This window comes from Gymnoscopelus braueri (genome assembly GCF_963280865.1).
Source record: "Gymnoscopelus braueri genome assembly, chromosome: 1".
NCBI lineage: Eukaryota > Metazoa > Chordata > Actinopteri > Myctophiformes > Myctophidae > Gymnoscopelus > Gymnoscopelus braueri.
This window is the reverse complement of record NC_137603.1, coordinates 53443113-53471019: the sequence shown is the minus strand read 5'-3', so window position 1 is coordinate 53471019 and position 27907 is coordinate 53443113. Positions and strand designations below refer to the sequence as shown.

Here is a 27907-nt window from a genome sequence, read left to right as displayed (position 1 = left end):
GCGCGCATATTTCCACTATGCCGAGGAATAAATGCCACTTGAATATTTTAGAATCAGCCTCATGGTGGCGCTATAACAGGCCGATTCGTGTTTTTACCTATAACTGCACCGATCTGTATAAAACTTTCTATGCACATTCCCTAGAGGTCAAGGAAAAACCTTTGCCCTGCATTTTTAACATCTGCCTTTTATAGCGCCACCAGGAGGCCGACTTATGTAAAACAATTCTTTTTATATTATTCTTTCCGATTTTATCCAAATTTCAAGCAAATCGGTACACATGATCTCTATAGTCATGTGATCAATACGGATGTGTTTGATTTTTCATATTCCATCCTGATTGGCTAAGATTGACATCTAAAGTTTGCAGTAGTGGCTTGTTTTGAACAAAATGCCGCAAATCATGAACGCAGCGTCCTATTGCGGTCAAACTTTGCACACACATTCACACTACGTTCAGGAACAAATGCCACCCTTTTAACATTGGCCTGTTATAGCGCCACCAGCAGGTCTAATTTAGCAAACAGAACGCCTCAAATCATGAATGCAGTGTCCAATTGCCGTGCCAGGCCTAAGAAGAAATGACACCCTTTTCACATTGGCCTATTATAGCGCCACCAGGAGGCCACAATAACCTACTTGACCTGGCGGAGACTTGTGCTCCGAGGAGCACTTTTTCTAGTTATTATTGTTATTATTTTACGACTGGGCACCTGGACATTTGGGCACCTGGACATCTGGGCACTAGGGACATCTGGGCACTATGGTACATGTGGGCACCTGGACAACTGGGCACCATATTTTTGGGACGACTGGGCACCTGGACATCTGGGCACTAGGGACATCTGGGCACTATGGTACATATGGGCACCTGGAAAACTGGGCACCATATCTTTGGGACGGCAGGGCACCTGGACATCTGGGCACTATGGTATATGTGGGCACCTGGACAACTGGGCACCATATCTTTGGGACGACTGGGCACCTGGACATCTGGGCACTAGGGATATCTGGGCACTATGGTACATGTGGGCACCTGGACAACTGGGCATCATATTTTTGGGACGACTGGGCACCTGGACATCTGGGCACTAGGGACATCTGGGCACTAGGGACATCCGGACACTATGGTACATGTGGGCACCTGGACAACTGGGCTCCATATTTTTGGGACGACTGGGCACCTGGACATCTGGGCACCTGGACAACTGGGCACTAGGGATATATGGGCACCTGGAGAGGTGGGCACCAATACCATCTGGGCACTAGGGACACGTGGGCACCTGGACGAGTGGGCAATTAGGGGTTGAGACATCTGGGCACTAGGGATATGCTGTGGCCACCTGGACAACTGGGCACTAGGGACATTTGGGCACTAGGGACATTTGGGCAACTGGGCACTCGCCGTTGTAAAAATGGTTTATGACACTTTTTAAGGTTAAATCCATTTTTAAATGGTATGTTGTTTTGTATAATGGCATATACCAGATTTTAAAATGGTATGCCTTTCCAAAACGGTATATGCCTTTCCAAACCGTTTTGTACCATTCCTGGGAGTGGTATGCTGTTCCAAAATTGGTTTATACCACTTTTTAAATCGTATGTCGTATAATGATCTATAATAACACTATAATAATAATTACATTTTTATTGTTATTATTTTATGAAATATGATGTATTATTTTGCATTATTATTATGTATTATTATTAGTTATAATAATAATTATTAACTAGGCCTATACATGTATCCACACAGTTTAGAGCATTCAGTAAGACTGGGTATAACTGCAGAATGAAATAACCTCTGTAGGCCTATTCATTATTAGCCCACAATAAGTGTATAATTGTATTATCTATAATCACACTCTATTATAATAATAATGATTGATAATTGAATATACATTATTTTAATATTATGTATTATTATTAAAAATAGGCCAATAAGTGCATCCACACAACTAAGACCATTCAGTAACACTGGTATAATTGAAGTAACCTATTAAATATGTATTCATTATTAACCACCCACTATGTATAATGAGATCTTACTGCATGTCTTTATACTTACTTTATACTTATACATAATAAAGTTGAAATAACCGATGCCACAGTTGCTCTAATCCACACCAAACTTGGAACCAACACTCTTTAGGGGACCACCATGACAATAGTCACACTAAGCTGGGGCACTACAGCAGTGTTAGACTCAAATGGCTATAACTAGTAGGCTATGTATCCATCTATCTAGCTCCAATTTAAAGGAGATTTATTGGCATTATAAAACATACGTTTACATAGCAGCCCCCCGGCCGCCCGCCCGCCCACCCCCCCCCACACACCCCCACACACACACACACACACACACACACACACACACACACACACACACACACAAAGAACAGAGAGAGCAGCATGCTTATTATTATGTTGATCTTTTAATGTTAAACACCAATATAAAGCAGTGCAATATAAAGCATATCAGTTAGATAGTGGGTGGCATTTTCCTACAAGAAAAAATACATAATTCATTACTATAGCCTATATTTATCCTGAGGAATATTTTTAAACACATGAATTGTCATTGTGACATAATGAAATTATGATTATCCATTAATGTTATTGACTGGAGGGAATTGTTGAATATGTGAGGTAGTGTACTTTAATATGTAATATTATATATTATTATATATTATATTATATATATTATTACCGGTTGTGCCTTAGCAGAACACATTCTGCCTCATATCGACACACGGAGAGATTCTTTGTCAGCCACTGAATGATAACCTGGAAACATTTGTGGTATGTCAGAATATATTACAGGGCCAGCACATTCAGAATTAATAATTTTGTAGAATCCTACACTAAAGAGTATTTAACTTACCTCTGGCAAAATCACTTCTCTGATATAGGCATCCTTATCAGCAGGCTGTTTTTCCCCCAGTTTAGGAATTCTTTGCAGTCTTTCCAGGAGTTGTGTTGTCTGCAATATTGATGTCAACAGTAAGAATTTACTTGATTGTGTAATTGTATCCATTTTGTACTTCTGGACACCTTAAAATTAAAACATTTGTATAGGATTGGATTAAATACGCATAACAAATTTACCTGTGTCTTGCTGAGCACAGACAGGTGGTCATCATAGTATGATTTCAGGGATGGATCATAGTCTTTGCTTTGTAAGAGATACATTCTGTTTGACAATATGTTGCCATTCAGAAGATGTTTCTCCACATTCTGTGAATATAAAATATCATATAATTCAAAAAAACATGTCATTTAAAGTATGTAAGTCATTTGTGTTTATGAACCAAATGCAAACATTTGTGAAATTGTAAAGATTGCCAGCAATACCTGTATCTCTTTGTCAGTTAGAATGCTGTCCGTATGAGTGGATTGCAGCACTTGTAAATTCCTGCAATTTTTGAAAAGTATTTACTAGGAATCCAGGTATTATTTGTATTACAGCAGATACTGTATGTTTCTGTGCCAACATATAGGTATAATGCACATCAAACGTTGCAGTTCTTTACCTTTAAATACAATATATAAGTTTAACCTCTGTAGCTGAAAGAAACGACTTAAAAATGCTAGAGTGTAGTACTTTATATCACTTCAATTATTAACTATATTACATTGAACACAGTTTAAAAATCAGCAATTATTTAGTTAAAGACTTATTATATTTTTTTATGGGAATGTGTCGAGTGTCATGTGTGATATACTTACAAGACATGATGACACCCGCACTGGAACTTTCTTTTGGTCCAGTCTCCTTCTTCCACACCTGCACATTTAAAGTGGATCCACTGACGGCAGATATCACACTTGATCCAAGAAACTTTGGCCTTCTTACTTGGGTGAAGTGTTCTAAGAGAAGGTTAAAAACAGTTTCATTCCAATATGCTTTTATAAGCTTACAACTGTAGAGCCAATGCTCTACCTTTGTAATGACAACATGACATCTATCAGAGAATGATTGTGCTTTCTATTTTTTCATCAATAACTTGTGTCTGATACACGCTGAAAGGCGCAGGCCCTCATCTTCCAGGACAAACACTTGTTGTTTTCATCTTCAAGTGTTTTATTTTTTTCGTCATCTTCGTCTTCTCTTTTCCTTTTTCTCTCAGGTTCTGGTTGCTCTGCCTTCGCAGGTGGTAGACTCTATGGAAAACAAAATACACATTACCAAGTTGTTATTCCCTGTGTTTAAATCTGATCTCTAAAGACAAAATTGAATATGGCTGACCTCAATACTTGTGACTTTCAGCATCTCACAGGCATGATATTGCCTGAGCATCTCACACTGGTTTGGATACAGGGCTTTGTTGGTGACGGTGAGGTTTTTCACCTCATTTTCAGTTGCCTTTTTGGGACGATATAATATAGTCACATAATCAGATTGGTGACTATGTTTCTTAACAATGTTGAGACCACATATTAAAGCTTCACAAATGTAATTACCGCGCACACAAAAATTCCACAGTTGGAACTGTCCATTTGCTTCCACTGTGGTGGGTACGTGACCCTCCACCCAGTGGTGAGCTGTGGATTTTTGAACCATGGGGGCTCATTTTATGACGTCACGTGCACGGCACGTGCGCGCAAACGTGCACGCGCGTGGGCACGTGCGTGCGCAGGCATGTGCATATAGCCACTCAGCTCAGTGCTAGTTGAAATACTGTATTCAACATGTGATTATTAATGTATTTATATTTCTTATTATTTTGTTGCATTGTTAATTTGTTGTTTTTATTTTTGTTTCAATTAATTAATTATTTTATTTTCCTTTTAGTTTTATATAAAAGCCCTTTACATAGATTCACCCACACATAAGTAGGCCTACTTAAAATAATCAGTCAACTTGTCTTTACTTGAATTACTTTTTTTTAAAGACTTACATTGCTTTCAAAACAGTGGTTTTTAAAACAAGTAAAAACAAAAAAAAATACCCTTTTGCTACTCACCAAAACAAAGACGGTTTTATGGAGTTGAAAGCCTACTTTACTAAATGGGAACACTGTGAGCCCCCACCTCACGTCTAAAATACACTTTTTAGCCAGAAAATAAAATATTTCACCGGAATTAAAACCTGTTTTTGGTTACTCCACAGTGCCCTCTACAGATATGGTCAATGGAATTTTCCTATTGACCCGATTCTTCCTTCCGGTGAAATATTTTATTTTCTGGCCAAAAAGTGTATTTTAGACGTGAGGTGGGGGCTCAGAGTGTTCCCACTTAGTAGAATGGGCTTTCAACTCCATTAAACCGTCTTTGTTTTGGTGAGTACCAAAAGTGTATTTTTTTTTTTACTACAGACGAGAGGCTGCGCGGGAACGTGGGCTACCGCGCGCGGTGCGAGGGGAAAGAATGGAAAGTACCATAACGTTAAGGAGAACTCCTTCTAACGCTATGGACCAGAGCTAGACAGGGATAACTTTGTAGCTCTTGTGTCCTCTGATAAGCGATTAACCCTTTCACACTCCATGGCTTTTCTCGAGTAGCCTAATGTTATGCAAAGCAGCCAGGTTGAGGCCATTGTTTAAGGTGTTAAAGACGGCTCGCCCCTGACGGTGCGTTGTTGTGTTAATGATTGACGGCTCACGGGCGGCTGACGGTGTGTGCTCGCGCGTGCATGTGGAGCTCGTGCATGTGGAGCACGTGCGAGCCCCCAGCCCCCATAGTGTCAGAACTAAGGGGTCGCCGATCCCCCTAGCACCCCCTTCACCCATGAAGTCCCCCCTTGTTCCTGAAAACATTTCTTTAAAAAAACATATGGAGTCAGTATTCTATAGATCTTAAACAATTTTAAATTGTATTCTGTGTACACAAATACATCTTAAACAATTTTAAATGGTATGAATTTGGGCTTATTATATTGTTTATATAATAATCTTTATTTTATTAAATTTTTACCACAGAATTCCCATGTCACGCTCGTCCAGTTTGTATTTCTCTAAAGAGTCATACACTCTTATTTCCTGCTTTAGAAAGTCAAGAACCTACAAATAATAAAGAAACACATACATGCAGTTTATACAATATATTAATCTTTCTGAAGAAAAAAATAAAAAAAACTCTTCAATAGCTGCCAAGTAACTTTTTACACATTGTAGCTATGTACATAACGTTTTTATAACATTTGTATAATATTTAAATTGTAAGGGTCATGTAATTTTTGGGTCAAAAATGTTCATTACATGTGTAACCCAGGTCCAGAAATGGGTTAAAATAGGCTGAATCACCCTTTACAATACATTGATAAATAGCTAAGTAAAATTGATTAAATCATCCTTCAATATGAATAAATAAATAACTGTTAAAAAGTCATCAGGTGACAATTCATTCAGTCATATTCCCTCACTACAGTAAACGATGTACACTGAAAACCCCTCAGATCAGTTCATTATATCAGCTTGATTGACATTAAGCTGTGGCCCAATTAGATGAGAGACAACGCCCTGTCTGAAAAAGGGCCTGTTGCCTGTGTGTGCAGAGAGAGCAGGTGGAACGAATTCCAGTTTATCAGAGTGAGAGATTCAGAGAGGAGCCACTTCAGCAAACTTTTGCTTGGGAACAGTCTCCTTGTCTCTTGCACCAGAAAACGTCAGTTTGAGAAAATATAGAATAATAATATCAGTTGTGTACATCAAAGCACAACATTAATGACTTTAGCCTGTTGTGAGAAGCAACATTGAGTCATCTAGACAGCACTGATGTGCTGATGCTGATTTCATTTGCAAACCTTGGTGAGTGAGTGACAAACAGTGTTTGGATGCATTAGCTGCTAGGTGGCTAACATGTTAAAGGAGTAGTTCACCCAAAAAATGACTTATTTTATATCAATTGCACACCCCATGAAGCCTTGAATCCATGGATTTATTTGTGTTTTTGTCGCTTTCCTAAGCTAATAATTTGATTCCTGTCTCCTACCGGCTAATGTATCCGGTAGGAGACACAAAGTAGATTCTTTGTGTCTCCTACCGGAAATACACCCGGGCATCAAATTATTGGCTTAGGAATGCGACAAAAATAAAAATAAATCCATGTATTCAAGGCTTCATGGGGTGTGCAATTGATAGAAAATAAATCATTTTTTGGGTGAACTCCTCCTTTAAGAGTGAAGTCCCAGCACACCCAGCACTGCTGGTGACTAGGCTGTTTGTTCAATGAACAGTCATTTTGTGTTTAGCTAAAAAACGTTTTGCACTAAGTGTATTATTTCATTTAATCAAAAGAATGTGTTATCAATGTCACTCATTTTTGATTTATAGTGTCTCACTCACATGGTATTTTGCTGGACCCTGCTGTTACTAATTTGAGTGTAAGGAATACACCACCATCGGTGAGAGGAAGATTTATTTTGTTTTGTTTGAACTATTGTTAAATTGAATTGTAATTATATGAACAGGGACGCGGGAAGTGGGGTGCTGAGGGTGCTGCAGCACCCCTGGTGGTGGGGAAGAGAAAGAAAAAAATTTGAAAAAAATTTGATTTGATTTTTTATTTTTTTGTAAATTAAACAAATATATATCATTTTAAAAGTCTATATACACACTTATATATTAAAACAATTATGTATTTAACTTTGGGGAATCAAATATTTGTTGAAAAAGGTGAAAAATGTGAAAGAAATCGCGGGACACATGTGAGTCCCCCGCCAAGCCCAGCCCCCCCTGGCCTAAATGACTTCCAGCGTCCCTGTATATGAATGTGAATTTGAAAGGTTTAATGTATTTATTTCCAATAAGTATTTTGAAGTGAAACCTTATGCAGTATTGTGTTTATGGTATATTAACACAGAGATGCCTTTGGCCTTGCTTTACGCAGGTCAGGTGTTTTTGTTTGGATACATTTGTTCTGATTCAGCCCGACTCTGGTCCACCAAGGATGGCGAGCTAACCTAACCCATGAAGATTGGAAGAACCCAGAACGTGATAGATATCTCCTTGGACAGACCCAGAGCCGTAGCCTTGACCCCTGTGTGGTAGGAAATTGTCACACACACACTGCCCTGCAAGGAGCAGTGCAGTATTGGGCGGTGATACACACATACAGAACCACACACACACACACACTTTTCTGCCCTGCCAGTAGTGCAGAACTAGACATTGACACACGCATACTCACCACACCCTCTGCCCTGTGAGGAACCGTGCAGTACTGGACAATTAGCACCAACACACATACAACTCTCTGCCCTGCAAGGAGCAGTGCAGGTCTTGACAGTGGACACTTACACACATACACTAAGGTTCAGACACTTTGTGTCTTTGGGACTATTCTATAGCCACTTAGTGGTGTATGGGTCAGTGAATGTGTTTTGTTTTATTGTCCTGGGTTATTGTAAATGTGAAGTGTGATATTTTTGGATTCAAGTCCTGATTGTTTATTTGATTTTGAAATTTTGGAACCTGAACTGGTTTAATACTGCAACTGAGTTGCATACAGTTGTTGGGTGCACCCTAAAGATTTAGAGTTAATGTGAAATCCTGTACCTGTTGGCTGGAAATGAGCTCTCTTTGGCTTCTACAACAGCAGCAACAGTGTTGGTGGAAGTCACGGGTGGCAATGATGTCACACTGGCATAACTTGATGGCCTCACTGACAATACAGATATTACAAGCCACATATCACTGACACTGATATTTCAACAAATACAGCATACATGCCTAAAGACCTCCAGAGCCATAGTATGTTAAATACTGTGTGCTTGGATCTTTGGAATACACACATTTAAATTTCTTACAAACTCAATATTTCCAGACTATTACAGATTCCAGTTTTAAACACTGATCTTTGAAAATGCCATACCAACCTTCAGTCTTGCAGACGATTGTGCCATGCTGCCCCACTATAAGGGGGTAGAGGGTCTTTCGTCAAATTTTTTCGATGAATGACTCATTAATTCGGCAGTTGTGCATTTCCATCATTATTCTCAGACTGTGCTTGAAATGTGTCTCCTTCATTTCACAGAGAGTACCTTGATGATGCAATCTGCCGATTTAATTGTTCTGCTACAGAAGAGTTGATTTTGGACCTTAGCTCGGGGCACAAGTTTAAGCTCCTCAGTTTCTCTTCTGGTCTCTTATGGTTTCGCTGGTGGAACCGGTCATACAGAGCATATCCATCACTTGTTTGTGTGATGGGGTGGACCTTTGTGAAGGGATCGCTGTCCTTTTGTAGTGGTCCTAGGGGGTATTTATGGTGCAGATTGTTGACCCATGGCAGATGTATTTTGAGTTTTTTTTCTTCAGCACCTTTCACATTATCCGCCGTCCATGGACATAATCGGCCGTCATCTTGCTCGAATTACATTTGACAGCTACGATTATTCATGTGTCTGGCAACTTGTCCAGACACATCAGATATGAAACATGTCGGAAATGTTCTGAAACTGAGTAAGCCGTCAACGTTAGGGATGGAGCTCGTTAATTTTTATTGATAATGAGCACCTTATCGATCCTGCTTATCGAACCGAGCTTTTATCGAGCCCTAGCTCTATTAAGAAAAAAGACGTGAGACGAAAAATTCTGAACAGAACCGGTATCTTTTTTTATTGGCCAGTTGTGACAGTGAGTTTGTGGCTGACCACTATCTAAAATTAAATGAAGATGACAAAAGTTAAAAATATTTTTGCCTATCATTAAAACAACCATTCATATAATGTGCAATAAGTGTTAAATGGCTTTATATTATGAATAGTACTGTAATAATTACTATAAAATCTCCATGTCTCCAACTCTTTATAAACAAAAAATGCATTTTACTTTTGGAAAATAATATTGAAGAAACGGTTAATGTGTGTACTGTCACTTTAAAAGCGCAATTTATACTTCATCGTACGACGGTGTCACGCACCAAACATAGCCGATCTCCAAGCTCACACTGCGTCCGTTCGCACCACGTGAGCTTGTAGATCTGCCATTTTTGGCAACGATAGACTGAGGAGACGGACACGCTCAAGCAACACTAGTTATTCATTCACAGGGAGATCCCAAACGGATTATTATCAATTGGATTATTAAAATTGTCAGAGACTTGCTATCTTGGGTAGAAGAGGACAAGTGAAACTTTTGAGCGTTTCATTCGATAACGCCATTGTTTCACTTTCACCGCTGCACCGCACATGTAAACACCAACAACGCAACCACCCGAGTGTACAAATGGAACCAAATGGACGCTTACAGACCCCTTAAAATAGTGATGTAGTGAGCCAATAAAATTCATCTTCCTTGTTTCCCCGGGCAGCGCTGTTTGGCACAACTTGCAGCTATCAATACACTTTTAGACCGACATGTTTGTGCCAGCGTGGGTGATTAGATTTATTTCTTGATCACCTCTTGTTTTTATAGTTTAGACATGACGTCATGGGCCGCTGCACTCGATAACAGGCTCGACAAGCCCAAAGCTTATCGATACCCGGGTCTCGATAAATTCATGCCCGGGTATATAATGGACCCGGTTTTCGAGCTCCATCCCTAGTCAACGTGGTCCCTGTCAGATTCTTCCCAAAACAAAAGGTTTACATAATAAACTCCATGAGGGCAGGAGAAGTGCAATACACCGCCTGTAATGACAAAAAACATAGATGACTTATTCTCAGAACCCTGACACAGGCCAACAAACTTTATTAGTTTTTGTTTTTTTTACTTTAATTAGCTTTTCTTTTTATAAGCATGTACATAGACTGCAACAGTTACATAAAACAACATAATCTCAGTTTTCACTCTCACCTCCTTTTTTTTTCCACCTTCAAAAACAGCTTTGGATAAATCTCCTTGTAATTTAGCAGCTCTTGTACTTTTCTAAGCCATTTCACAATATGACATGACAAGACTATAATGGCAATATTTCCACTGTCCAGGAAGTGTCCAATGTCATGTAGAGTAAGGAGTAGTGATCCTATAGGCAGACAAAACAAATGAATATATACGTTTTTGTGTATTTATTGAAGTAGTTGGAGTGGAGTATTTCAATACTTTTACTGGTTATGCCATTATACATACATTTTGAGAAAAAAAAAACACATACACAACTTAAAACCTTCACTACCATTTGAAAACAAGTCAGTGATTTGCTTTGGTTAAAACCAAGTTAAATAGCTCTATAATCTGATAGTACTCATTGCTATGTTTGTTCAATAAAAAGAGTCTCCATGTCTCTCCAGCTCTTAACTAAACAGAAAATGCATTTTCGGGTGCTCTCCCCTGATATGGTCACCTGCCTGAAAATGTACTATATTCTGTTTACTAAAGAGCTGGAGAGACCCCTGCGACCTGCGCTTTGTAGCAATGATTACCACCAGAATATAGTATTTGAACCTTTTTAACAAAAGAAAAACTCAAAAAATATCACTTACCCTACCTGTAATTTACTAGTTACTTTTTGAACTGTATGACACACACGCACACATAGTACACACATAACAGTGGTAAAACTGGAACCCATTAGATGGAGAAAGAGAAGATAATTGTGGAGCTATTAACGGAAAGTTGTGTGGGGGACAGAAAGCAAGCACATCTATTCAGGGAACTCTGGCAAGTCTTCAAAATAAACTGAAAAGAAAAAAATGGAACACCCACATATACATTCACAGATCCGTTTACAAAGCAAAGTAAGCATCCGCCACCTCATCCGCCGCCGCCGCCGCCCCCACCACCAGCGCCACTTTCTCCCAAGAAAAATTTAAATCTTCAGCCGCCGATTCTGCAACCACCGCCGCCGCGACTCATTCGCCTTCTTGGCCTCCGCCCACGCCTCCGCTTCCGCCGCCTTCGCCGCCGCCTTCGCCGCCACCTTCGCCGCCGCCGCCAGTCTGCGGGCCTTCCGCCTTCCGACGCCAGTCTCCGGCGGCAGACCTGAAATCCTTCTCCTCCTGAGAGATATAGCGGGCCTTCTCCCTCTTGTGTACCTGTAGTAGAGGGGAAACAAGGAGTTCACCAATAAGAACCAGAGCATCATGTGGCACAAAATTTACACCATCTATCAATTTTATTCAGTAAGCTGACATGAAATGTAAACGCAAGATGTGTTGCGTACACACTGCAGCTTATTTTGGATCATATGTTTTCAACTTGTTGAAAGCAAGCTCAACTCTGGGACGGGTGTGTGTGACAAGCATACATGCGTGTGTCGGACTGCTCCTACCAGCTGCTTCATAGGGCTAGACCTGCACTCGCCTTTCAAGCTGCCTAAAGCCTTCTGTATGAAAAGCTTGACTGACTATGACTGATTGTCGGATTGACGTTCGTTTTATTTAACTCAGTGATTTGCCGTGACTTTAACTTAGCATGTTTGTCAAGCCAGCGCTAGTAGCGATGTGTCAAGTCAAACGAGAGTAAATATTTGACTTCTGGGCGGTCGACCTTCAAAATAAGAGCGCCTGTCCTAGGAAAGTAAGCGTCTTCTAAGAATGCTTAGTTTTCATTGTTGAAACACTTAGAATATCAAATAACAAGTGTGAAGCCACTTATAGGAGACTTAAAGTTTAGAGATACTGACTTGATATAGCTATTCTGTTTTTTGAAGAATGCTTCATTATTGCTACACTTAGAATATCAAATAACAATTGTGGGAATCCAAAAGCACTTAAACTTAAAAGTGATATTGACTTATTATGCAGTTTTTTGAATAAAATATAAATTTCGATGTTGCAACACTTAAAATATAGAATATGAAATTTGAACGGTAATATCGGATCGATATATTTGGCATAAATCCAGAGCTATGATTTGTTTTCCATATTGTGCAGCCCTAACATGAAGGACACCTACCTTTCTTTTGATGGGCATAACAGTGCCCTTGAGCTGTGTGGCCATCGCGAGTTCTGCCGCCTAGAGATGGGAAAATATAAGTTGCATATGAAACAGCACGACAGATGATTACGAAAGCAGTCGCTATCACTCTACTTAACATTCGCAGTCATCAGAATAGGTTCAAATGGTAATCATCAATTAAGTACAGAGATTCCGGAGAATTTGTCATCACTTGACTGCACTTTATGAATAACAATAATAATCAAATAAATCTGATACACACGGGGCACACAACAGGAGATGCCTTTGAAGGTACATTGTACATTTTACTTACTTACATGTTGATAGTCACAGGGCATTAAAAACATTTTTATTTTAAGGCGTTATTGAGTCATGATGACACTACCAACTAATTGGTCGCTTTGTCAGCTTAAACATAACATTAAAAGGGTAGACATTTGTTTAAGTTGCACTGCCTGTATAGCCAGTTTACTATAAGGGAATTTATATAGCAGTTCATGAAGTTTAATGACACTTGAGGAAATCTGTAAGGTTGAAAGGTGGTTTTAATGGGGGTCAGGGCAGCACTAGCCTCGGAAACCCAGGCTTTTTTTTTTGTTACAAAAGAAAAAAAGCCTGGGGGAGCGATGCAGGAACTATGGTCTTGGACCTTGTTATCTCCTAACCAATCAGAGTGCAGAGGGGCGTCGCTCTAAATTTGGTGACGTCAGCGTGCTCCGTGCACAGGCCGAGGGGGGGAGGGGAGGGGAGGCGGGGACATAGATTGGTGAAGCAATAGGAAGCCACGCACAAATCCAGGCGGCTGTGTTTGGGTCCGCCCTTCAAGACCATGGATTGAGCTCGTAGCCTCAGGCTAGGGCAGCACTGGCTCAGGAGGAATCACGGTTCGATCCCCGGCTCCTGCTGGCTTTGTGTAAGTGTCCTTGAGCAAGACACTCAACCCCCAACTACAACCGATGAGCACGTTGGTGTCTTGCATGGTTTCCTTCTCCGTTGGCGTGTGAATGTGTTAGGTGAATGTGTACATTTAAAAAATTTAGGGCTTTTGATAAGGTGCTATATACAGTAAATGCACCATTTTGTGACTGATTCAATTGTTTAAACATGCATACTGTTGGATACATTGTTCAGCATCATGTGGGCTATACTTAATTAAAATGGTTGTAGCAGAGTACCACCTAATCACGCTATTTTAAATTACAGAGCCTGCTATGCTGAGCATCCTGTTCCACAGTGTTTCTACTATTTGGTTTGACAAGCAGTTCTTCTAAGCAGATTACCAGTATGCAAACACTTGCTTTCGAGCATATGTTGGCTAGGTGTGACTACATTATGTCACCAATATGTCAATATGTCTCAATTACACATCCCTTTATACTTGCTCCACGCATGAACACTTGACTACAGTAATTACAATGTTAATTCCAGTTTATCAGAGTAAGGCCATGGTCTGTCTAAGCACAATGCAGTGATTTACATGGATTGTCATTCAACAGGCTGTGGTAACTTGGTAGTGTGGATTTAATTCACCTAATCTTCAAGTCCACACAAAACTGATCCCAAAACAAAAACATTTAAGTGGGAGCTCCTGTTGTCCCAGTAAGCAAACATATTTTAAACACACACTTACAGTGCTGTCGCCCTTCTTGGGTTTATCAGGATTCCAGGGGAACAGGAGGAGTTTGCCCATGTAAGACTTCAGGCGTCTTACATTGGCCAGCAGCCCCTCTTCGGATTTGTTTCGACGGCGGTGGTCAACTGCGATGCCTACTGTACGTGCTACTTTTTTGTTGATGCCAGCTTCCTGCAGGAACAAACGGCACATTGACTTTTAGAAAATAAACCCACAACATAATGGTTATGTTCTGGTCCCTCTTCGTGTAATTGTGAAAACCAAAATTAAGCAGACAGTCATCAGAAAAGGAGTTCACGGTATTTATCAAGGAAGTACAGAGATTCCGGAGAATTGTCATCATCTGACTGCTGCAATAGGTAAAACACGACTTCAAAATAAAGACACCAGACTATTATGCTACAGATATGTGCTATTCAATGTATGGGAGAGAACGGAACATGTCCAAGTCACAGAAGTAATATATATATTTAGTTAAATATACTTAAGTCATCTCAGGATCCTTTTGAAGGTTACATCTCCGATGTAAAGAGATTAAATCTCTAGACATTTTCAAACAATCAAATACAAAATCTCAATTTAATGTTTCAGTACTTAAAATTAAATATTGTGTAATTCTGAGTTTGATAGTTCATTCATACACCCATTTACATAGATGTACACTTTATATCAGGTCAAAACATGGACTTAACTGGGGACTGGAACAGACCAAGATTCATACTCATGGACTGGGATGGCCATGAGATAAATAAATAAAAACTTGTAATTTGTAAAGTTAAGTTCTTCATGCCTTCAAATTAACTCCATTTATTTATAAAGATATCAAGTTCTCATTACCTTGAGCTCCTCCAGAGAGAAGCCACGGCCTTGACCTAACTCTTGGTTGTATCTGATGGTGGGACACCTAACCACTGGCCTTCTTCTAAGCAGATTACCAGTATGCAAACACTTGCTTTCGAGCATATGTTGGCTAGGTGTGACTACATTATGTCACCAATATGTCAATGTCTCAATTACACATCCCTTTATACTTAACAAAAAAAAGTACTTTGCTCCACACATGAACACTTACACTACAGTAATTACAATGTTAATGCCAGCTTATCAGAGTAAGGCCATGGTCTGTCTAAGCACAATGCAGTGATTTACATGGATTGTCATTCAACAGGCTGTGGTAACGTGGTGGTGTAAACGTGGTGTGGATTTAATTCACCTAATCTTCAAGTCCACACACAACTGATCCCAAAACAAAAACATTTAAGTGGGAGCTCCTGTTGTCCCAGTAAGCAAACATATTTTAAACACACACTTACAGTGCTGTCGCCCTCCTTGGGTTTATCAGGATTCAGGGGGAACAAGAGGAGTTTGGACATGTACTCCTTGTCTCCTTCAGGCGTTTTACATTGGCCTGCAGACCCTCTGTGGACTTGTTGCGACGGCAGTGGTCAACTGCGATGCCTTTGGTACGGACTACTTTTTTGGTAATGCCAGCTGCCTGCAGGAACAAACGGCACATTGACATTTTAGAAAATAAACCCACAACATAATGGTGTTGTGTTATGTCCCTCTTTGTGTAATTGTGAAAACCAAAATTAAAGCAGACTTGATCTGCTTCTAAGGAGCAGGCCCATGAGCCTAACACTTCTGATTTGTAATGGATCATTAGAGCAGACAGTCATCAGAAAAGGAGTTCACGGTATTTATCAAGGAAGTACAGAGATTCCGGAGAATTGTCATCATCTGACTGCTGCAATAGGTAAAACACGACTTATAAAAAATAAAGACACCAGACTATTATGCTACAGATATGTGCTATTCAATGTATGGGAGAGAACGGAACATGTCCAAGTCACAGAAGTAATACATATTTAGTTAAATATACTTAAGTCATCTCGGGATCCTTTTGAAGGTTACATCTCCGATGTAAAGAGATTAAATGTCTAGACATTTTCAAACAACCAAATACAAAATCTCATTTTATGTTTCAGTACTTAAAATTGGCCTCTGGCTCCCTAGGCGGGCTCACTAACTGAGCTATGGCCGCCCCTAGTAACAGCTAGCCAATGTTGGGCAGTAGCATATCTCTTTAGTAATTAATGATCTTAGGGTGTCCGCTGACGACAAAAATGTATCCGTTCTCCTACTCCTTGATTTAACCGCTGCTTTTGATACGATTGATCACACAATTCTACTACAACGCATGGAGTACTGGATTGGTCTGTCAGGCACAGCCTTGTCTTGGTTTCACTCTTACCTAACAGGCAGAAGCTATTTTGTCAGTCTGGCTAACTTTGACTCAGACAAACACGACATCTGTTCTGGTATTCCACAGGGCTCAATTCTGGGTCCCTTATTCTGGGAACTTCCATTTCTATGCTGATGATAACCAGCTGTATCTTTCGGTAGCTCCAGACGACCCCTGTGCTCTAGACCCATTGTTGACCTGTCTGTCCAGTATAAAATGCTGGATGAGTGAGAACTTTCTTAAGCTAAATGAGGATAAAACAGAAGTTCTCATAATTGGCTCCAGTGAGCAGAGAGAATCAATAATAAGTAGACTTGGTAACCTGGCTGTAGAAAGTAACACCACAGTAAAGAACCTGGGGGTTATTATCGATTCTGAATTGAATTTTAATACACACATTAATCATGTCACCAAGATTGCTTTCTTTCATCTTAGAAATATTGCGCGAATTAGAGACTATCTGTCGTTAGACGATGCAAAAACGTTGATCCACGCTTTTGTTTTCTCTCGGCTTGATTACTGCAACGCACTCTACTCTGGCCTGCCAAAGAAAACAACTGACAGATTACAACTTGTTCAAAATGCGGCAGCCAGAATTTTAACAAAAACTAGGATGAGAGAACATATCACTCCAGTTCTAGCGTCACTACACTGGCTCCCGGTTGTTTTTAGGATTGATTTTAAAATTATTTTAATAGTTTATAAAGCTCTAAATGGTCTGGCATCTTCCTACCTCTATGACTGCCTAGAGAGATATGTTCCAAACCGGCCCCTCAGGTCTTCAAGTGCTGACCTGCTCGAGGTGCCTACAATGACATATAAAAAATACGGTGAAGCAGCATTCTGCTTTTACGGACCGACAGTGTGGAATAAACTCCCATTACACCTAAGACAGGCAGCCTCTGTCGATAGCTTTAAAGCACAGCTCAAGACCTATTTCTTCACTCTTACTTTTAGCTGATTCTTTGGTTGATTTTTCTGTATTGCATATTTTAATGTTTTATGCTTTTGCTTTTATTTTATGTTTTGCTTTATTGTTAAATTGGTTGCAACTGTAATTGTATTCTTGCTCTGTAAAGCACTTTGAGCTGCATTTCATGTCATGAAAGGTGCTATACAAATAAAGTTTATTATTATTATTACATTATGTTGCTTTTGATGTGTAGTCATCAGCTCACTTCAGTACTTTCACAAGTGGCTTTCACGTAGTTAAGCTACCGTATATCTTTTTTACCATGTAGCTGGGTAACTTCACAAAAGCTACATAGTTACATTTTCAGTGGCAGGTCAAAATATTACAGCACAACAGATGAGTTTTGAGTGCAGTTTGTCCATCACATCAAAGATAATTGTCCATCTCTATTCATTTATAGCTTTTACACAGTCGCATATTTTATCAAAATCAATGTAACATGTAGTTTAAGAGCTTTTAGTGTATCAACTATCCCCTTACTTTTTAGTAAGTGTAACTCTAGTGGCTTAGCTAGATAACAGTTTGTCCCTCATTGTATAGTTGTGAAAACCAAGATTAAAGCAGACATTTTCTGTCTTGCCAATGCCAACGGCATTTTGAAGTCCTTTTGTAATCCATGGACAGTTACTAAAATTTAATTTTCTACAATATTTTTTAATTGGACAATGTTTGTCATATAATGAACTAAATATTTTTAGAAACGACTCATATGCAGTATCAACGTCTTTTTCACAGTATAATTCATCCCAGTTCTGCCCCAATAATAGATTTTTTAACAAGTTTATGGATTCCTCTGATCTTCGTTTATATTCAATTTGTCTATCAATCTTTTTCCCGTAATTTTTATCATACACAATAAACACTGGTAGATGGTCACTGATGTCATTGATCAGTAATCCACTCATTGCGTTATTTTCTACATCGTTAGTAAATATATTATCAATAAGAGTTGCACTATGGGATGTAAGTCTGCTGGGTCTGGTGATTTTTGGAAATAGGCTCATGCTATACATTAAATCTATAAATACATTAGTACTATTATGATTACAGGGATTTAAAATGTCAATATTCCAGTCACCACATAAGAACATAGTTTTGTTAATTATTTTTGAGAACATACTTTCCATCCACTCACTGAACATATCTATGCTGGAATCTGGTGCCCTATATATACACACAGCTAATGATTACATTTGTTTTTTTCCTTGCAGATTTCAATTGTTAGACATTCCAGTAGATTATCAACCACAGTTGTCATTCCATCAATAATCCTAAAATTTAAAGATTTTTCAACATATATAGCAACTCCTCCATAGCCATTGATTTGTCTGTTGATGTAAGTGAATTCATATCCATCCAATTCAAAGTCTATTCCTTTTTCAACACTTAACCAAGTTTCCGTTATTGCGATTATATTGAATGGCTGTGCAAAAGTTAGTAGGTAGTTCTTAATGTTCTTAAAGTTGGCATATAAACTTCTGCAGTTGAAATGAATAATAGATAGCTTTCCCTCCGATTTGATTTTCTGATTGTTGTAATACTTTAATGTTACCAATGGATGGTGCTGTTGCTCTATGCTACCTCAGTCTATACTACCACTGACCTGTGAACAGTAGTACTTCCGGTTCACCACTTACGTTGTTACGTTGTTGAAACATGCTGTATGACGCAATTGCTAATAAAACTCCGTTGAATTAACAACAGGTTATGGGCCCAGATCGTCGCTAAAAGCTGTGATACACGGAGTGTGTGATAAACAGTATTGTGGGATTTCACAATGGATGATAAGCTGTTTATAGACAGGCTGAGCGGACCAGAGAACTGGGCAACATGGAAGTTTCAAATGGAACATTTGCTAAAAGCTAAAGGACTATGGGGTATGCTAATGGAGACGGATACGCTAGCTGCAGATGCTAACGCAGCAGCACAGGCTGAGCACACTAAACGGAGAGAGAAGGCATTCTCTATGTTAGTGCTGAATGTAAGTACACCCCAGTTGTACCTGATAACAAGCTGCCAGACTCCCAAAGAGGCGTGGACCACGCTGAAAGGCCATGTTGAGAGAGACACTTTGGCAAATAAACTGTTCCTGAAGAAAAGATATTTCAGATGTGAAATGAAGGAAGGAGATCGTTTAACTGAGCATTTAAAACGAATGAAGGAGCTAACTGATCAGCTATCAGCAATAGGAGCTGTAATTGAAGAGGAAGACCAAATTGTAACACTGCTAGGCAGTTTGCCACCAAGTTATGCTACAATTGTCACTGCACTAGAAACAAAAATTGAAAACCTGACACTGAAGTTTGTTCAACAAGCATTAATAAATGAAGAGCAAAAGCGAGTGAATGCTAATGATAACTCCAGTGGTGCTACGTCAGGTGGTGCATCAGCCATGTCATCACAATTTCGGGGAAATGTGCAGGATAACTCCAGGACAGTGGGAGTAGAAAGACCAAGCACGTGGAGATGTTACAAATGTGGGAAAGAAGGCCATATTAAACGTGACTGTCCAAGCTTGAAAAATAAACCTAAGAAGAATGAAGTGCTAAGCAAATTCAAGGAATTTGAGAAAACATTCTCAAATGAATGTGGGCTGAGCGTCGTGAGGCTGAGAACAGACAATGGTGGTGAGTACACATCAAAGGAGTTTCAAGAATATTTGAAGGCTCAAGGCATCCACCATGAAATGACTGTACCTCACTCACCACAGCAAAATGGTGTGGCAGAAAGAAAAAATAGGACATTAGTTGAAGCAGCAAGGAGCATGCTGTCACATGCTAAGTTGCCGCAGATGTTCTGGGCAGAGGCTGTAGCCACCGCAGCTTACATACAGAACAGGCTGCCCACATCTGTCCTGAAGGAAGAGACACCCTACGAAAGATGGTGTGGTAAAAAACCTGACATGAGTCACATGAAGGTGTTTGGCTGTGTTGCTTACGCACATATCCCAGATGAAGAGAGAAGGAAACTGGACAAAAAGGCAGTGAAGCTTCGTTTCGTGGGATATGCAAACAATGCCAAGGGCTATCGCCTGTATGATGAAGGGAAAAGGAGGATTCTAATCCGTCGTGATGTCATCTTTGATGAATCAAACTTCAACTTGAAACAGGAAGCGAAAATACCCTGCTCAGAGAACGAGATACTCATTAAAACAGATGAGAGTGTAACACAAGATGATGAGGACACTGTCGAGAGCACTGTCAGAACAAGTGGCAGAATCAGAAATGCTCCAAGGAGATATGGATATGATGAGTTTGCTGATACAGTGACTGTTGATCATCATGCAAATATGTGTCGTGTGACAGAACCAATCACACTGAAAGAGGCAATGCTGAGTCCTAATGCAAAGGACTGGCAGGAGGCAGCTGATTTGGAATATGAGTCGCTGCTGGAAAATGAGACTTGGGATTTAATGGATTTACCCAGAGACAGAAAGGCAGTAGGATCAAGATGGGTGTTCAAAGTCAAGCGTCATAGTGATGGTCGAGTGGAGAGATACAAGTGCAGGCTCGTTGCCAAAGGCTACTCGCAGTTGTATGGTGCTGACTATGATGAAACGTTTTCACCAGTAGTACGATTCAGCTCTGTTCGTACATTACTGTCCTTTGCTATTCAAAACAATCTACATGTGCACCAGATGGATGTTGTAACTGCATTCCTTAATGGACACTTGGAAGAAGAAATCTACATGGAGCAGCCAGAGGGCTACATAAAACCAGGGCAGGAACACCTGGTGTGCAAACTGAACAAATCTATCTATGGACTGAAACAGTCACCTCGCTGCTGGAGCAAGGCTTTCACAGAGTTCATGATGGAGATTGGATTCAAACAGAGCACATCAGACCCCTGTGTGTTTGTGAGATCAAGACAAGAGCTTGAGATACTCGCAGTTTACGTGGATGATCTCATTCTGATAACAGAGTCAACTGAGAGCATGAACGAGCTCAAAATGGCTCTCAAGGAGCGCTACAAGATGAAAGACATGGGTGAGCTCTCCTATATTCTGGGCATCTCTGTGATCCAAGATAAAGAAAAGAAATGTGTCTTGCTTCATCAGAAGCTTTACATTGAAGCCATACTTCAGAAATATGGAATGGATAATGCAAATCCTAAAGCAACTCCTGCTGATGCCAATGTCAAATTGATCAAAAGTGATGGTGTCAGTAAGCCAGTGCACCAACATACCTATCAGTCAATGGTAGGAAGTCTGCTGTATGCTGCAATGGCCACACGACCAGACATAGCTCAAGCAGTGAGTGCTGTGTCAAAGTTCAACTCAAATCCTGATGCTGCACATCTGACTGCTGTGAAGAGGATACTGCGATACTTGAAAGGGACAGTGAACCTTGCTCTCAAGTATGAGCAGTCAGACTCTGGAGCATTGATCGGATTCTCAGATGCTGACTGGGCTGGTGATCAGGATGACCGCCGCTCAACAACAGGCAACATATTTCTACTGAGTGGAGGAGCTGTAAGCTGGCTCAGCAAGAAACAAGCAACAGTTGCACTTTCAACAGCAGAAGCGGAGTACATTGCACTCAGTCAAGCTGCTCAAGAAGGTATCTGGCTGAGACGATTACTGCGTGATCTCGGAGTGGAGGCTAGGTCCACAGTGATCCTGGAAGACAACCAAGGAGCCATCGCAATCGCAAAGAATCCTGTGAACCACTCCAGGACTAAACACATAGACATTCGCTACCACTACATCCGTGAATGTGTGCAGAATGGACAAATAGAACTGCAATATTGTCCAACGAATGACATGAAAGCGGACATCTTTACCAAGCCACTGACCAAACAGAAGTTTGAATACCTCAGGGGAGAGATTGGACTTTTCCCTGTTTAAGTGGAGTGGTTATTTGTGCTTGACAGGTGTACGCCGAACGCTGCCTGATCAAAGCAAGTCTGACTCTGAATACATTAGAATAGAAAAAGAGTTCCAGTGAAACCAATGTAAAAAGGAAAAAAGAGAAAACATTGTGTAAAAGAGTTCCAGTAAAAGCTATGTAAAAACAAGTTTTTAAAAAAAAAAGAAAAAGTGAGAAGTCTTGTATTGTTGATATATTGAGATTGATATTTCTTGACATTTTTTGTAAAAGAGAGCACGGCTCTGTAATATTATTTAAAGGGTTTTAATCCCATTGTAAGATTAAGTGGGAGTGTTGTAATACTTTAATGTTACCAATGGATGGTGCTGTTGCTCTATGCTACCTCAGTCTATACTACCACTGACCTGTGAACAGTAGTACTTCCGGTTCACCACTTACGTCGTTACGTTGTTGAAACATGCTGTATGACGCAACTGCTAATAAAACTCCGTTGAATTAACAACACTGATTGTACTGATCGTCCGTATAGTAGCAGCGTAAGCAGAATGCAGAATGTATGCTACATGTTATGCAGTTAGAATTGTGACCAGCGTTTAGTGGGAGACCTGAAATCCTTCTCCTCCTGAGTGATATAGCGGGCCTTCTCCCTCTTGTGTACCTGTAGTAGAGGGGAAACAAGGAGTTCACCAATAAGAACCAGAGCATCATGTGGCACAACATATACACCATCTATCAATTTTATTCAGTAAGCTGACATGAAATGTAAACGCAAGATGTGTTGCGTACACACTGCAGCTTATTTTGGATCATATGTTTTCAACTTGTTGAAAGCAAGCTCAACTCTGGGACGGGTGTGTGTGACGAGCATACATGCGTGTGTCAGACTGCTCCTACCAGCTGCTTCATAGGGCTAGACCTGCACTCGCCTTTCAAGCTGCCTAAAGCCTTCTGTATGAAAAGCTTGACTGACTATGACTGATTGTCGGATTGACGTTCGTTTTATTTAACTCAGTGATTTGCCGTGACTTTAACTTAGCATGTTTGTCAAGCCAGCGCTAGTAGCGATGTGTCAAGTCAAACAAGAGTAAATATTTGACTTCTGGGCGGTCGACCTTCAAAATAAGAGCGCCTGTCCTAGGAAAGTAAGCGTCTTCTAAGAATGCTTAGTTTTCATTGTTGAAACACTTAAAATATCAAATAACAAGTGTGAAGCCACTTACTTATAGGAGACTTAAAGTTTAGAGAGATACTGACTTGATATAGCTATTCTGTTTTTTGAAGAATGCTTCATTATTGCTACACTTAGAATATCAAATAACAATTGTGGGAATCCAAAAGCACTTAAACTTAAAAGTGATATTGACTTATTATGCAGTTTTTTGAATAAAATATACATTTCGATGTTGCAACACTTAAAATATAGAATATGAAATTTGAACGGTAATATCGGATCGATATATTTGGCATAAATCCAGAGCTATGATTTTTTTTCCATATTGTGCAGCCCTAACATGAAGGACACCTACCTTTCTTCTGATGGGCATAACAGTGCCCTTGAGCTGTGTGGCCATCGCGAGTTCTGCCGCCTAGAGATGGGAAAATATAAGTTACATATGAAACAGCACGACAGATGATTACGAAAGCAGTCGCTATCACTCTACTTAACATTCGCAGTCATCAGAATAGGTTCAAATGGTAATCATCGTACAGAGATTCCGGAGAATTTGTCATCACTTGACTGCACTTTATGAATCACAATAATAATCAAATAAATCTGATACACATGGGGCACACAACGGGAGATGCCGTTGAAGGTACATTGTACATTTAACTTACATGTTGATAGTCACAGGGCATTAAAAACATTTTTATTTGAAGGTGTTATTGAGTCATGATGACACTACCAACTAATTGGTCTCTTTGTCAGCTTAAACGTAACATTAAAAGGGTAGACATTTGTTTAAGTTGCACTGCCTGTATAGCCAGTTTATTTATAAGGGAATTTATATAGCAGTTCATGAAGTTCAGGAAATCTGTAAGGTTGAAAGGTGGTTTTAATGGGGGTCAGGGCTGCTGGCTTTGTGTAAGTGTCCTTGAGCAAGACACTCAACCCCCAACTACAACCGATGAGCACGTTGGTGTCTTGCATGGTTTCCTTCTCCGTTGGCGTGTGAATGTAATGTACATTTAAAAAATGTAGGGCTTTTGATAAGGTGCTATATAAATGCACCATTTACCAAATGCACCATTTTGTGACTGATTCAATTGTTTAACATGCATACTGTTTGATACATTCAGCATCATGTGGGCTATACTTAATTAAAATGGTTGTAGCAGAGTACCACCTAATCACGCTCTTTACAGATTACAGAGCCTGCTATGCTGAGCATCCTGTTCCACAGTGTTTCTAGCCTCGCGTGGCCAGACAATATCACACGACACACTGCGTGGATATTAGTCTGGTGGTCCCTATCAACGATAGATTTTTTTCCAAGGGGCGGTTACAAAAAGATCCAAACGGACTCTATTGGTTAGACCTAAACCAATCAGAGCAGTGCTTCCTTGTTCACGAACTAATCAGAGCAGTGCTTCCTTGTACGTCATTGCTCCAAATAAGGTGATAAGCCCGCCCACATTTGGATACTGGGCCCTGGTTGGCTCTACACCACTGCGGAGGGAGAGAAGTGGAATCTCTATGGAGGGGGGCCAGACCTAATCTGCCGAGGGCTAAAGTGCGATGCGATTTTGCAAAGGCAGATTCGGCTGGAACCAGGCTACAGTGTTTCTACTATTTGTGGTTTGACAAGCAGTTCTTCTAAGCAGATTACCAGTATGCAAACACTTGCTTTCGAGCATATGTTGGCTAGGTGTGACTACATTATGTCACCAATATGTCAATATGTCTCAATTACACATCCCTTTATACTTGCTCCACGCATGAACACTTGACTACAGTAATTACAATGTTAATTCCAGCTTATCAGAGTAAGGCCATGGTCTGTCTAAGCACAATGCAGTGATTTACATGGATTGTCATTCAACAGGCTGTGGTAACTTGGTAGTGTGGATTTAATTCACCTAATCTTCAAGTCCACACAAAACTGATCCCAAAACAAAAACATTTAAGTGGGAGCTCCTGTTGTCCCAGTAAGCAAACATATTTTAAACACACACTTACAGTGCTGTCGCCCTTCTTGGGTTTATCAGGATTCCAGGGGAACAGGAGGAGTTTGCCCATGTAAGACTTCAGGCGTCTTACATTGGCCAGCAGCCCCTCTTCGGATTTGTTTCGACGGCGGTGGTCAACTGCGATGCCTACTGTACGTGCTACTTTTTTGTTGATGCCAGCTTCCTGCAGGAACAAACGGCACATTGACTTTTAGAAAATAAACCCACAACATAATGGTTATGTTCTGGTCCCTCTTCGTGTAATTGTGAAAACCAAAATTAAGCAGACAGTCATCAGAAAAGGAGTTCACGGTATTTATCAAGGAAGTACAGAGATTCCGGAGAATTGTCATCATCTGACTGCTGCAATAGGTAAAACACGACTTCAAAATAAAGACACCAGACTATTATGCTACAGATATGTGCTATTCAATGTATGGGAGAGAACGGAACATGTCCAAGTCACAGAAGTAATATATATTTAGTTAAATATACTTAAGTCATCTCAGGATCCTTTTGAAGGTTACATCTCCGATGTAAAGAGATTAAATCTCTAGACATTTTCAAACAATCAAATACAAAATCTCAATTTAATGTTTCAGTACTAAAAATTAAATATTGTGTAATTCTGAGTTTAATAGTTCATTCATACACCCATTTACATAGATGTACACTTTATATCAGGTCAAAACATGGACTTAACTGGGGACTGGAACAGACCAAGATTCATACTCATGGACTGGGATGGCCATGAGATAAATAAATAAAAACTTGTAATTTGTAAAGTTAAGTTCTTCATGCCTTCAAATTAACTCCATCTATTTATAAAGATATCAAGTTCTCATTACCTTGAGCTCCTCCAGAGAGAAGCCACGGCCATGACGGACCTCTTGGTTGTATCTGATGGTGGGACACCTAACCACTGGCCTCAGGAGTCCGGCTGCAGGACGTGGAGCTATGCGACGGGCCTTAGCCTCACGGGCCGCTCGCCTGTGAAACAAGACATCTCATAATAAGCCCACAAATACGAAGTAATTTTCTTTACAACAGACAAACTACTAATTCTACGACACCAATAGGATTCATTCTGTACCCTGGCATTTTCCCAACTGTGTCAAGCGAAATGACCTCATAGTAACAGCTAGCCAATGTTGGGCAGTAGCATATCTCTTTATTACATTATGTTGCTTTTGATGTGTAGTCATCAGCTCACTTCAGTACTTTCACAAGTGGCTTTCACGTAGTTAAGCTATATCTTTTTTACCATGTAGCTGGGTAACTTCACAAAAGCTACATAGTTACATTTTCAGTGGCAGGTCAACATATTACAGCACAACAGATGAGTTTTGAGTGCAGTTTGTCCATCACATCAAAGATAATTGTCCATCTCTATTCATTTATAGCTTTTACACAGTCGCATACCTTATCAAAATCAATGTCGTAACATGTAGTTTAAGAGCTTTTAGTGTATAAACTATCCCCTTACTTTTTAGTAAGTGTAACTAGTAGCTTAGCTAGCTAACGGTTTGTCCCTCTTTGTATAGCTGTGAAAACCAAGATTAAAGCAGACTTAATCTGCTCCTAAAAAGCAGGCCTATGACAGTTCTGATTTGTAATGGATCATTAGAGTAGACAGTCATCAGAAAATAACTGTCAGAGTTAAGGGGAGTCCTTGAAATGTACAAGTTTGAGAACCACCGGTCTAGACATTTTCAAACAATCAGATACAAATTACAAGTCTCAATTTAACGTTTCAGTACTTTAAAAATTAAGAAATGTAATTGTGTGTCTTTCCAAACACCACACACACTAGCAAACAGTCTTAACAACAGCCCTGTTACCCACCTGCGGTCCTTCCTGGCTGGCCCGTTGAACAAGGATCGCACCTCCTTGTTGTGGGGGTTCAGGATCATATTATTACGGCTGGGTGCCATATTGCTCACTTGTGACTTTGTGCCTGGAAGAGTAAACAAAGAGTAAATAAATGTGTACAAATCTTTTGAAAATATTTGCACATTTTAATATACATTAATGTCACACGTTCATCTGAAACTGCAACTCTAACACCAAGCATGATAATGTTGCTGTGCAATGCAAATAACACACCACACTTTCAGGGGCAACATATGCAATTAATTTGAAAATGTAAGCGTCAATAATCACATCATTATAAAGGTGATAAAGTATGCTTTTGCTACAAGTAAAATACAACTGTGAAATACCTTGACAAATTGAAGGATTAGGGTTGATTCCTTAGAGAATTGCAGAGCTTTAAGAATG

The 27907-nt window shown here is 39.9% G+C and overlaps 1 protein-coding gene across 1 annotated transcript; it reads right to left on the bottom strand.

The window, feature by feature from the left end:
- Positions 1–23033: 23033 nt before the first annotated feature.
- LOC308081781 (large ribosomal subunit protein eL13-like) lies at positions 23034–27561 on the bottom strand (the record flags this gene model as incomplete). The annotated part of the gene is made up of 5 exons (XM_080423405.1): positions 23034–23117; positions 23986–24045; positions 25638–25811; positions 26476–26617; positions 27473–27561. 5 exons carry the CDS (start codon positions 27559–27561, stop codon positions 23034–23036), a joined length of 549 nt encoding a protein of 182 aa, XP_080279531.1.
- Positions 27562–27907: the final 346 nt, after the last annotated feature.